This window comes from Elephas maximus, chromosome 15 (assembly GCF_024166365.1).
Source record: "Elephas maximus indicus isolate mEleMax1 chromosome 15, mEleMax1 primary haplotype, whole genome shotgun sequence".
Lineage (NCBI taxonomy): Eukaryota > Metazoa > Chordata > Mammalia > Proboscidea > Elephantidae > Elephas > Elephas maximus.
The window spans coordinates 32873950-32887073 of NC_064833.1; the positions used below are offsets into that span (position 1 = coordinate 32873950).

General features: G+C 37.3%; 1 protein-coding gene across 6 annotated transcripts in view; it reads right to left on the reverse strand.

Moving 5' to 3' along the window:
• The window catches only part of PKHD1L1 (PKHD1 like 1), a 192827-nt gene that overhangs the window by 110735 nt on the left and 68968 nt on the right, over positions 1-13124 (reverse strand). For all 6 annotated transcript variants that reach the window (XM_049854577.1, XM_049854575.1, XM_049854578.1 and 3 more), the window contains 2 exons: positions 3135-3298; positions 1590-1762 (listed from right to left, as the gene is read on the reverse strand). In XM_049854577.1, the coding sequence (XP_049710534.1) occupies positions 1590-1762; positions 3135-3298 (337 nt within the window). The remainder of the gene's footprint in view (positions 1-1589; positions 1763-3134; positions 3299-13124) is intronic.

Consider the following 13124-nt stretch of genomic DNA (forward strand, 5'->3'; position numbering starts at 1 on the left):
ACCATGGTACAAACCTGTGACATGACATAAATGAGCCTAATGTATTCAGGATTCATCAGGACCTTAAAGAGTGTCACATAAATCAACACAGGCCACACATACATGGCTGCAATAATGAGGCCAAAGTCAACTCAGTCATCTGTGCGGCAATCAGCCCGAACCGAAGTGATACCTCATTAATTCAGAATGCACCCTCCATCACTCAAGGAATAAATATTTATTGAACAGGCATTCTGTTCAAGGTACAGTAATAATCACCATGGGGAGGCAGAGAAGCACGAAATAAATTCTTGGCTATTAGTTCACTAAAAACCTTTTTGGAGAAATAATACAGGGACTCGAAAACTCAAGACAGGATATGGTCAGCAGAGTAACCAGCCCAGACACAGGAAATACTCGTTTAATGTTAAGTGGATGCCAACAAAGTGATGGAAGTAAAACCAAACCCATTGCCATTGAGTCGATTCCAACTCAGGACTGTCAACTCCAGTGGTGAGAATTACACTCTCTTGCTTCTGGTACCTCACAGTCATTGCTTAATCTTGTAGAATTAAAAATTACAAGCCCTATACCCCACAAAAATGATTAAATATAAGTGACAAGAAACACGCACGAAAATGTTCAAATAAGCTTTTTTCATAATAGCCCCAAACTGGAAACAACATAAAAGCCCATTAACAGAATAGATAAATTGTGATATATTCACACATGGACTATTGGGCATCAACGAAAAAGAATGAACTACAGCTACATGCAACAATATGAATCTCTGTCAAGGGTGACAAAAAATTTGGAAACAAATTGTGGTGACATAACATGATGTATGTAATTAATGTTCTGAGGGTAAAAAAAAGTGAGATACAAAAGAGTGCACATTGTTTAATTCCACTGATATGAAGTTTTAAAACAGGCAAAACTAATCAATGCTGGTAGAAGCCGTTTATTCAGCAGGAAGTTCTCTCTGTGAGACCTTAATATAATTATACTGGGTAATTATTACTTAATTTTTAACCTTGAGTCTATCATACTTCGTTTTTATTTGTTGTAGGGAATTATGTTAACACATTTATGTTTTTATAGGAAATTAAACTAAAAATACTCATTATACTTGTAATATTTAATGAATTATTGATCTTATACAGAACTCAACCAATATAAAAAAAAGTTCATATCCTTTTGGAATTATGGAAAACCACATCTTTTCCTCCTTGTATTAATTTTGATACAAGTAAAAATAAGAGGAAACAATTTAAAAACAATGCAGAATCTGAACTTTTCGTTCAATAATCTCTGTTCAAGGGTATTTGCTGGAAGAGAACTCATTTTTCCTTTTGAGTTAATTGAGAAATCACTGCTTAAATCTGACTAACTGTCTTTTTAAGGATATTTTCTATTTAAGGATATTTGAAGAATTTTTAATGTTTACAGTCAATTTTCATACTCAAGTTGAAAAAGCTTCTAAATCTTCATTTATCCTTCAATAACTGTCTTGTCCTATTTTGACCTGCATGAAGCTATTTTAAAAATTTTTAAAGTTTACTGCATTGAAACTAATGCTCCATAAGTTGATCCATGTATTTCAGCCTTACCTGCCCAAAGCCAGTAGCCATCATGGGGATATTATAACTGCAATTATATGGAGTCATGGTGACAGAATACTGGTTCGTCATAGTTGATCCATTTATTTTGGTCCGATTCACCTGAAAGTGCTTTAAATATATTCCTCTACTTGTTAATGCTGGTAATCTTCTCTTTGGCAATTCTAAAGAACATAAATAAAGTAAATGGGAGATAAAATTGCATAGCTTCTGAGGCTAAAAAGAAAATCATTAACTAATGTCAACATATAGAATAAGCTGTAGGAGAGTAGTTCGGGAAGCTTAGTAAACTTTCACTTCTAAAATATAAATCTTTAATGTCTTTCAATATATGAACACTATCGATTAAAACAAAGTATTTAAAACCCACCAAGCCCTGGTTCCACCAAGTCTTCTATGGGCCAGTTACCTTTGCTCTTGTCTAGGTTTCTTGAATATGATGCTCATTAGATTGTGTGCTAGCTACATCAAGGCAGGACAAGGGCTGTCTTGTTCACTACTCTTTCCTTAGTACCCTGCACAGTGCCTGACACGTGGTAATTGCTGAATGACTGATATTTAGTGATCTACGTCATTCGCCAATCATAATATAAATGTGGTGATGGCAGATTCAAAAGTTGTGACTATGAACTAGTAACGTTTAGTTTTTCTTATCAGTTGACTCATAGAGTTACACTACAAGGCAGTTCCAAAGGAAAGGATTCCAAAAGTCCCCTGAAAAATGGAAGTAGTCACTTTCAAGGTGACTATTTATAGTTAGGGAGGAACCCTGGTGGCTCAGTGGTTAAGCACTCAACTGCTAACCAAAAGGTAGGCGGTTTGAACCCACTAGTTGCTCCATGAAAGAAAGGTATGTCAGTCTGCTTCTGTAAGGATACTGCCTTGGAAACCCTATAGGGCAGCTCTGCTCTGTCCTGTAAGGTTGCTATGAGTCAGAGTTGACTTGAAGACAATGAGTTTTTTTTTTTTTTTGTGAGGCTGATTTTTTAAATAAGATTGTAGAGTTAGCATATATTATTTCATTATATCTCATATATGCAAGAGACTATTAGCATGACTAGAAAAACAATGCTGACGATGAAGTTTTTATTTATAACATAGCATTATTAGTTATTACTATTAGTTCCCTGGAAAGTTTCAGTACAATCTTACTAAACAGATGTCAATGTAAACAGTTGCTTTTTAGAAATAGATCTCTATCATGGTAGTTGGCTTCTCAAAGACAAAATAAGACAAAATGGAAATGGTTTAGAAAGTTTATTTACCTATAAACAGAAACCAGGACTATAAAACTAATTATTGCCATAGTGAGAAAGTTTGCATTAAGGATATATTTACCTTTATAATAATCACCTTGCCCAGCTCATTAAAAATAAAGGTAAATCATAGTATTATTGAAATGAAAGAATGACACATTAATGTCTAGAGATTAATATTTCTGTTTATACTACAGAATATAAAAACAGTTTCCATGGTAAAATTTTACTACAAGACAGATGTAAAAGGTTCAAGTAGACCTGAAATAAGACAAAATACCATCCAATGTTGAGATCGTAGATGTCTGTCCAATGTATACTATATCCACATAGAAGGACTCTGATTGTGATGCCTTCTGTAAACTAATCCTTTGAAGAGAAAAATTAGTCCCGGCATATTTGGTTTGTATGAGGTCTAGAAGGTCTACACAAGTGTAGGTCCAGCTGAAATAAGATTGGTTAAAATTAGGATAGGTCTATAAAAAAAAAAAAAAGTCTATAGATCAGTTTAGTTCAAACAAATACACTACTAAAAGCTCAAAGAACATTTTCATAAGACCAACAAGCATGCTTTATTATCACAGAAAAGTAGCCTTAACAAGGCACAGCAGGCAGAAACTAACATTGGTGGTAACAGGTTTAATATTGCCAACAAACGTAAGTTTTCTTTTATTCGTAGCCTTGGCAGTAGCCACAGAAATGTAAAATGGTTCTACCAACACTAACCTTGATGTAAAGCTCACTGAAAAAAGAGACACAACTGCAGTCAACTTGCTCTGACAGGGATTACAACAGAGAGTCCCTGACGGAGCTGGAGAATAATGCAGAACAAAATTTTAACTCACAAAAAACGACCAGTCTTACTGGACTGAAAGAGACTGGAGAACCCCTTAGAGTATGGCCCCTGGCTCAGTGTCATGGACTAAATTATGTCCCCTCAAAAATGTGTGCATCAATTTGGCTAGGCCTTGATTCCCAGAATTGTGTGATTTTTCCATATTTTGTAAATCCTGCCTCTATGATGTTAATGAGGTAGGACAGGCAGCAGTTATGTTAACGAGGCAGGACTCAATCTACAAGATTGGATTGGGCCTTGAACCAATCTCTTTTGAAATATAAAAGAGAGAAGCTAGCAGAAAGACAGGACCTCATACAACCAAGAAAACAGTGCTGGGAGCTGAGCACATCCTTTGGACCCAGGGTCCCTGCTCGGAGAAGCTCCCAGTCTGGGGGAAGATTGAGGAGAAGGCCTCCAGAGAGAGAAAGACTTCCCCTGGAGCTGAAGTCCTGAATTTGAACTTTTAGCCTACTTTACTGTGAGGAAATAAACTTCTGTTTGTTAAAGCCATCCACTTGTGGTATTTCTGTTATAGCATCATTAGATGACTAGGACACTCAGTAATGAAGTCACTCCTGAGGTTCACTCTTCAGCCAAAGATTAGACAGGCCCATGAAAGAAAATGAGACTAAAGAGGCATACTAGCCCAGGGGCAAGGACTAGAACGCAGGAGGGGACAGAAAAGCTGGTGATTGGGAACCCAAGGTTGAGAATGAAGAGTGTTGACAAGTCGTGGGGTTGGTAACCAATGTCGCAAAACATTATGTGGACTAATTGTTTAATGAGAAGCTTGTTTTGTAAACCGTCATCTAAAGTACAATAATAAATTTAAAAAGAAGAGACAGAGAAAGAAAAAAAAGCAAGCCACAGCCTAAATACCCCCAGGAAAGTTGTGCTTTGGAGGTGGGAGTGGTTCTGAAATAGTTCCAAGCTCAGAGTCAATGGACCCAAGAAGAGGAAAAAAAAAAAAAAAAAAAACTGGAGACAACTATTTTGGTGCAAAATGTCAGGGATAGAATAGTAAATCCAGTCCAGTACTAAGCAAAAACTGGAACTTGATATTACTTCCAAAAGAGCCCTCTGGAGTAGCATTGCCCACTCTTGTAAATGACAAAAAAGGTGTGAAGTAATTTGCAGATACAAATGATTGCACAGTACCTCTTAAATCTGTCATTTAGATTCAGATTTTCCAATAAAAGTTAACTACATTGGAATCCTATACGTTGTAATCAAGCAACTCAGCTATAAGAATTTGCAACGAAGGATAAGTACTGTCATCCAAATAACTAAATACAGTTTAACAATAATCTTTACATCAGCTGTCACTATAGTTCTTAACCAACTGGTTTGTTTGGGTCTCTTCTATTCTCATTTTCTTCATGGTTCACAAACTCATCATGGGATCTAGCTCTAACGATTTCAAGTTTAGACCACACATGTCAGTTCAGAAAATTGTACGCAGGACTACATTAAGTTAAAGTACTCTTTAAACTGAAAATATATATATATATATGATATTTGAACTGAAGCATACTATTAATTATATAATCTGAAGTTTTAAAGAGCACTACTTAGAAAATCTGATATACTAAAAGTTTTCAAAACCTTTAATAAAGCTATTTTTCCAGTCTAATACATTACAACGAATTATGGAGTATACACATGTCTAAAGGTATGGAATGAAAGCTGGCCTCCACATTTTGAAAATAGTGTTGGAATGATGAAGAAATCATAAAGTTTGAAATTGCAGAGGTGAGAAACAGCTTCACTCACCCAGTCTTTATCCAGAAACTAATTCCTTCATGAAGACTGTCCTTTCTTCCCATCCAATCTCCTTTATCACCTTGCTTGTTTTTATTTCTTGTTTTTTTCTTTTGTTTATGGTTAGCATTTGGTTCTATTTCCAACTTTGGGTCATCCCCCCTCCCCGACTCTGTCTGGGTAGTGAGGGGGAAGCACTGATTCTGCTTCACACTTCTTCCATACCTGATAGTTCTAAGTTATCATAAACCAACCAGAAAAAAAAAAAAAAAAAAAAAAAAAACCTGTTGCCATTGGGTCGATTCCGACTTTTATAACGACCCTACAGGACAGAATAGAACTGCCCTGTGTGTTTCCAAGAAGTGGCTGATGGGTTCCAACTGCTGGCCTTTTGGTTACCAGAGAAAAGACCTGGAGATTTGCTCTCTTACAGTCTAGGAAACCATATGGGGAAGTTCTACTCTGCTATGAGTCAGAATACATTCAACATCACACAACAACAACAACAAAGTAGAATACAAACCATATAGATCTATACAAAATAGAGAAGATTTTAACATAGCTATGACAGGAAAAAATACTAGAAATGTTTTCAAGATATGGAAATTATACCATGGTTTCTTGTAAAACACAAACTCCATATAAAAAATCTAAAATTGCATAGAGGAAATGTTATATGTCTTAATTAGGGTGATGATTATATGACTGTATACATATGTCAGCTTGTTAAACTGTGCACTTAAAAAATGAATTTTACTTTTTGTAAATTACACATCAATAAACATGACTTTAAAAATTATGGTGAAGGGGGAGGTGGAGCCAAGATGGTGGAATAGACAGATGCTTCTGTTGAGCCCTCTTTACAACAAAGACCTGAAAAAACAAGTGAAACGAGTATATTTGTGACAAGCTGGGAGCCCTGAGCATCAAAGGCAAGCTTAGACAACGAACTGAGGGGCAGGGGAAGGAAGAGACTGTTCAGAAGTGGAGACGAGTTACTGGACCTGAATCGCGGGGAGCCCTCAGGCACCATTCCAGGGCCTGTGCGGCGGCGGGCGCCAGGGGGCTGGGACTAGCCTTCGGTCACAGTTTCCTCAGGGAGAAGTGGCAGCCACACAGCCCACTCACACCTCCGGAACCTGAGCAGAAGGACGCTCTCGGCAAAAGCTAAGTACTTGCGTATATTTTACCGCACACCTCCCCCCCAACCCCAATCCAGCTTCAGAGGCTGAATCCCTAGGCCTGAGATAGACCCTGGTGAGCACCTGGAGCCATTCTCCCAGCCTTGGGGAAGGAAAAAATTTGCAACTGGGGGGAAAGATAATTTGCTAGCTCCATTAACTGGGTGAGCTCAGGGCAGAAGCAGCTCCTGTCCAGGCATAAACCGTCTGTGGACCTTAAGCACCTTTCCCTTCTGCATGGACCTGTGTGGGCCTATTTCGGGAGAATAGGCCCTTGTTGGCAAACTCCAACCATTTCAACGGTGCGGTGGAGAGGTGGGTGTTTGACGTTTGACACTGCTTTGCCTATTAAACAAGGTCCTCACCTACCCACAACAGGTACTGAAGGACTGGTGGCTCAACTTGGGTCGCCCAGCCACCCGTGACAGGGGTCAAGGGATAACTGGTACCTCCCAGTCCTTACAACAAAAACTTTGGGTGCCCATGGTCCCTTTGCAGAGCTCACCCACCAGAACGCTCTAGGGAACAGAGATGTGTTTTCCTCAGAGACACTTGGGGGTTGGTTCTTAGCCCCCTGCCTTGTTCAGAGCGTGACCCCCTGCTACAATCAGAAACCGGTATATACACCAATCACCTCTGCCCCTCTAAGACTGTAGGACAGAGCCTGTACCATACACTTGATAACAGCTACCTGGAAACCTGAGCTGAATTCATACAAGAAAACTGAATGGACTCCTAGACTGATATACCTGATAACAGCTCTAGCCAGCTGGGGACAGGACATCAGAGCTCCAAAGGTGAAAATAATCAAGCTAGCTCACTCAAGCGACCCATAGGGGTATACCAAAACAAAACAAAGCAAGCAGCTACAGTAAGCAAGCATAAACTAATACAATCACTTACAGATGGCTCGGAGACAACAGTCAATATCAAGTCACATAAAGAAACAGGCCATGATCACCTCAACAGGCTCTCAAAACAAAGAATCCAGGGATCTTTTAGGTGAAAGTGCATTACTGGAATTACCAGATGCAGAATACAAAAGTTTAATATACAGAACCCTTCAAGACATCAGGAAGGAAATGAGGCAATACATAGAACAAGCCAAGGAACACACAGACAAAGCAACTGAAGAAATCAGAAAGATTATTCAGAAATATAATAAAAAGTTTAATAAGCTGGAAAAATCCATAGACAGACAGCAATCAGAAATTCAGAAGATTAACAATAAAATTTACAGAATTAGATAACTCAGCAGAAAGTCAGAGGAGCAGAATTGAGCAAGTAGAAGCTAGAATTTCTGAACTTGAAGACAAATCACTTGGCACTAATATATTTGAAGAAAAATCAGATAAAAGAATTAAAAAAAAATGAAGAAAACTTAAGAATCATGTGAGACTGTATCAAGAGAAATAACCTATGAATGATTGGAGTACCAGAACAGGGAGGGATAACAGAAAATACAGAGAAAATTGTTGAGGATTTGTTGGCAGAAAACTTCCTTGATATTGTGAAAGGTGAAAAGATATCTATCCAAGATGCTCATCGAACTCCACATAAGGTAGATCTGAAAAGAAAGTAACCAAGACATACTATAATCAAGCTTGCCAAAACCAAAGATAAAGAGACAATTGTAAGAGCAGTGAGGGATAAAAGAAAAGTCACCTACAAGGGAGAGCCAGTAAGAATAAGCTCAGACTACTTGGCAGAAACCATGCAGGCAAGAAGGTAATGGGGTGACATATTCAAAAAATTGAAGGAAAAAAATTGCCTGCCAAGAATCATATATCCATCAAAACTGTCTCTTAAATATGAAGGTGAAATTAAGACATTTCCAGATAAACACACACACACACACAAAAATACAAGTTGAGGGAATTTGTAAAAACAAAACCAAAACTACAAGAAATACTAAAGGGATTTCTTTGGTTAGAAAATCAATAGTATCAAGTATCGACCCAAGACTAGAACACTGGGCAAAGCAACCAGAAGTCAACCCAGACAGGGAAATCCAAAAAAAAAAAAAAAAAAAAAGCCCAACACAGGGTAACAGCGATGTTATTATATAAAAGAAGACAACATTAAAATAATAAAGAGAGACTAAGAAATGTAATCATACACCTTCCATATGGAGAGGAAGATACAGCGATACAAAGACATAAAAGTTAGTTATAAATTTAGAAAAATAGGGGTACATAATAAGGTAACCACAAAGGAGACAAACTATCCTACTCATCAAAATAAAATACAAGGGAAAAATACAGACTCAGCAGAAACAAAATCAACAACAAATATGAGGAAAGGACAATATATAAAGGAAATCTACTCAGCACATAAAATCAAGTGGGAAAAAGAAACTGTTAACACACAAAAAAAGACATCAAAATGATAGCACTAAATTCATACCTATCCATAATCACCCTGAATGTACATGGACTAAGTGCACCAATAAAGAGACAGAGAGTGGCAGAACAGATTAAAATACAAGATTCGTCTATATGCTGCCTGCAAGAGACACACCTTAGACTTAGAGAAACAAACAAACTAAAACTCAAAGGGTGGAAAAAAAATATATGAAGCAAACAACAATCAAAAAAGAGCAGGAGTGGCAATATTGATTTCTGACAAAATAGACTTTAAAGTTAAATCCATCAGAAAGGATAAGGAAGGACACTATATAATGATTAAAGGGACAATACACCAAGAAGATATAACCATATTAAATATTTATGCACCCAATGACAGGGCTACAAGATACATAAACTCTATCAGCATTGAAAAGTGAGATAGCTCCACGATAATAGTAGGAGACTTCAACACACCGCTTTCGGTGAAAGACAGGACATCTAGAAAGAAGCTCAATAAAGACACAGAAGATCTAAATGCCACAATCAACCAACTTGACCTCGTAGACATATACAGAACACTGCACCCATCAGCAACCAACTATACTTTCTTTTCTAGTGCACATGGAACATTCTCTAGAATAAACCACATATTAGGTCATAAAGCAAGCCTTAGCAGAATCCAAAACATTGAAATATTACAAAGCATCTTCTCTGACCATAAGGTCATAAAAGTGGAAATCAATAACATGTAAAGCTAGGAAAAGAAATCAAACACTTGGAAACTGAACAATACCCTGCTGAAAAAAGACTGGATTATAGAAGACATTAAGGATGGAATAAAGAAATTCATAGAATCCAATGAGAACGAAAACACTTCCTATCAGAACCTTTGGGACACAGCAAAAGCGTTGCTCAGTGGTCAATTTATATCAATAAATGCACACATCCAAAAAGAAGAAAGGGCCAAAATCAAAGAACTATCCCTACACCTTGAACAAATAGAAAGAGAGCAACAAAAGAAACCCACAGGCACCAGAAGAAAACAAATGATAAAAATTAGAGTTGAACTAAATGAAATAGAAAACAGAAAAACAGTTGAAAGTATTAACAAAACCAAAAGCTGGTTTTTTGAAAAACTCAACAAAATTGATGAACCACTGGCCAAACTGACAAGAGAAAAGCAAGAGAGGAAGCAAATAACCCGAATAAGAAATGAGATGGGCGATATTACAACAGACCCAACTGAAATTAAAAGAATCATATCAGATTACTATGAAAAACTATACTCAAACAAATTTGAAAACCTACAAGAAATGGCTGAATTCCTAGAAATGCACTACCTACCTAAACTAACACAAACAGAGGTAGAACAACTAAATAGACCCATAACAAAAGAAGAGATTGAAAAGGTAGTCAAAAAACTCCCAACAAAAAAAAGCCCTGATCTGGATGGCTTCACTGCAGAGTTCTACCAAACCTTCAGAGAAGAGTTAACACCACTACTACTAAAGGTATTTCAGAGCATAGAAAAGGATGGAATACTACCAAACTTATTCTATGAAGCGACCATATCTCTGATACCAAAACCAGGCAAAGATATCTCAAGAAAAGAAAATTATAGACCTATATCCCTCATGAATGTAGGTGCAAAAATCCTCAGCAAAATTCTAGCCAATAGAATTCAATAACATATCAAAAAAATAATTCACCATGACTAAGTGGGATTCATACCAGGTATGCAGGGATGGTTCAACATTACAAAAACAATTAATGCAATCCACCACATAAATAAAACAAAAGACAATAATCACATGATTTTATCAATTGATGCAGAAAAGGCATTTGACAAAGTTCAACACTCATTCCTGATAAAAAATCTCAGCAAAATAGAAATAGAAGGAAAATTTCTCAACATAATAAAGGGCATTTTTATACAAAGCCAACAGCCAACATTACCCTAAATGGAGAGAGCCTGAAAACATTCCCATTGAGATCAGAACCAGACAAGGAAGCCTTTTATCACCACTCTTATTCAACATTGTGCTGGAAGTCCTAGCCAGAGCAATTAGGCTAGATAAAGAAATAAAGGGCATCCAGATTGGCAAGGAAGAAGTCAAAGTATCTCTATTTGCAGATGACATGATCTTATACACAGAAAACCCTAAGGAATCTTCCAGAAAACTACTGAAACTAACAGAAGAGTTCAGCAGAGTATTGGGATACAAGATAAACATACAAAAATCAGTTGGATTCCTCTACACCAACAAAAAGAACATCGAAGAGGAAATCACCAAATCAATGCCATTTACAGTAGCCCCCAAGAAGATAAAATACTTAGGAATAAATCTTACCAGAGATGTAAAAGGCTTATACAAAGAAAACTACAAAACACTTCTGCAAGAAACCAAAAGAGACTACATAAGTGGAAGGACATACCTTGCTCATGGATAGGAAGACTTAAGATTATAAAAATGTCTATTCTACCAAAAGCAATCTGTACATTTAATGCAATTCCAATCCAAATCCCAATGACATTCTTTAATGAGATAGAGAAACAAATCACCGATTTCATATGGAAGGGAAAGAGGTCCCGGATAAATAAGGCATTACTGAAAAAGAAGAACAAAGTGGGAGGCCTTACTTTTCCTGATTTTAGAACCTATTATACAGCCACAGTAGTCAAAACAGCCTGGTACTGGTACAACAACAGATGCATGGACCAATGGAACAGAATTGAGAATCCAGACATAAACCCATCCACATATGAGCAGTTGATATTTGACAAAGGCCCCAAAACAGTTAAATGGGGAAAAGACAGTCTTTTTAACAAATGGTGCTGGCGTAACTGGATCTCTCCCAGCGCAAAAACTAACTCAAAATGGATCAAAGATCTAAATATAAAATCTAAAATGATAAAGATCATGGAAGAAAAAACAGGGACAATGGCATAAACAGTATAGAACACATTATAAAGAACGTAGAAGAAAAACTAGATAACTGGGAGCTTCTAAAAATCAAACACTTATGCTCATCCAAAGACTTCACCAAAAGACCAAAAAGACTACCTACAGACTGGGAGAAAGTTTTTAGCTATGACATTTCTGATCAGCGCCTGATCTCTAAAATCTACATGATACTGCAAAAACTCAACTCCAAAAAGACAAATAACCCAGTTAAAAAATGGGCAAAAGATATGAACAGACACTTCACTAAAGAAGACATTCAGGTAGCTAACAGATATGTGAGGAAATGTTCACCATCATTAGCCATCAGAGAAATGCAGATCAAAGCTACAATGAGATTTCATCTCACTCCAACAAGGCTGGCATTAATCCAAAAAACACAAAATAATAAATGTTGGAGCGGCTGTGGAGAGATTGGAACACTTATACACTGCTGGTGGGAATGTCAAATGGTACAACCACTTCCTTAAAAAGCTAGAAATAGAACTACCATACGATCCAGCAATCCCACTCCTTGGAATATATCCTAGAGAAATAAGAGCCTTTACATGAACAGATATGTGCATATCCATGTTTATTGCAGCACTGTTTACAATAGCAAAAACATGGAAGCAACCAAGGTACCCATCAACAGATGAATGGATAAATAAATTATGGTATATTCACACAATGGGATACTACGCATCGATAAAGAACCGTGAGGAGTCTGTGAAACATTTCATAACATGGAGGAACCTGCAAGGCATTATGCTGAGTGAAATTAGTCAGTTGCAAAAGGACAAATATTGTACAAGACCACTATTATAAAAACTTGAGAAATAGTTTAAACTGAGAAGAAAACATTCTTTCCTGGTTACATGAGGTGGGGGGAGGGAGGGCGGGAGACGGGCATTCACTAATTAGATAGTAGATAAGAACTACTTTAGGTGAAGGGCAAGACAGCACACAATACGGGGAGGTCAGCGCAATTGGACTAAACCAAAAGCAAAGAAGTTTCCTGAATAAACTGAATGCTTCGAAGGCCAGCGTAGCAGGAGCAGGGGTCTGGGGACCCTGGTTTCAGAGGACATCTAAGTCAATTGGCATAATAAAATCTATTAAGAAAACATTCTGCATCCCACTTTGAAGAGTGGCATCTGGGGTCTTAAAGGCTAGCAAGCAGCCATCTAAGATGCATCA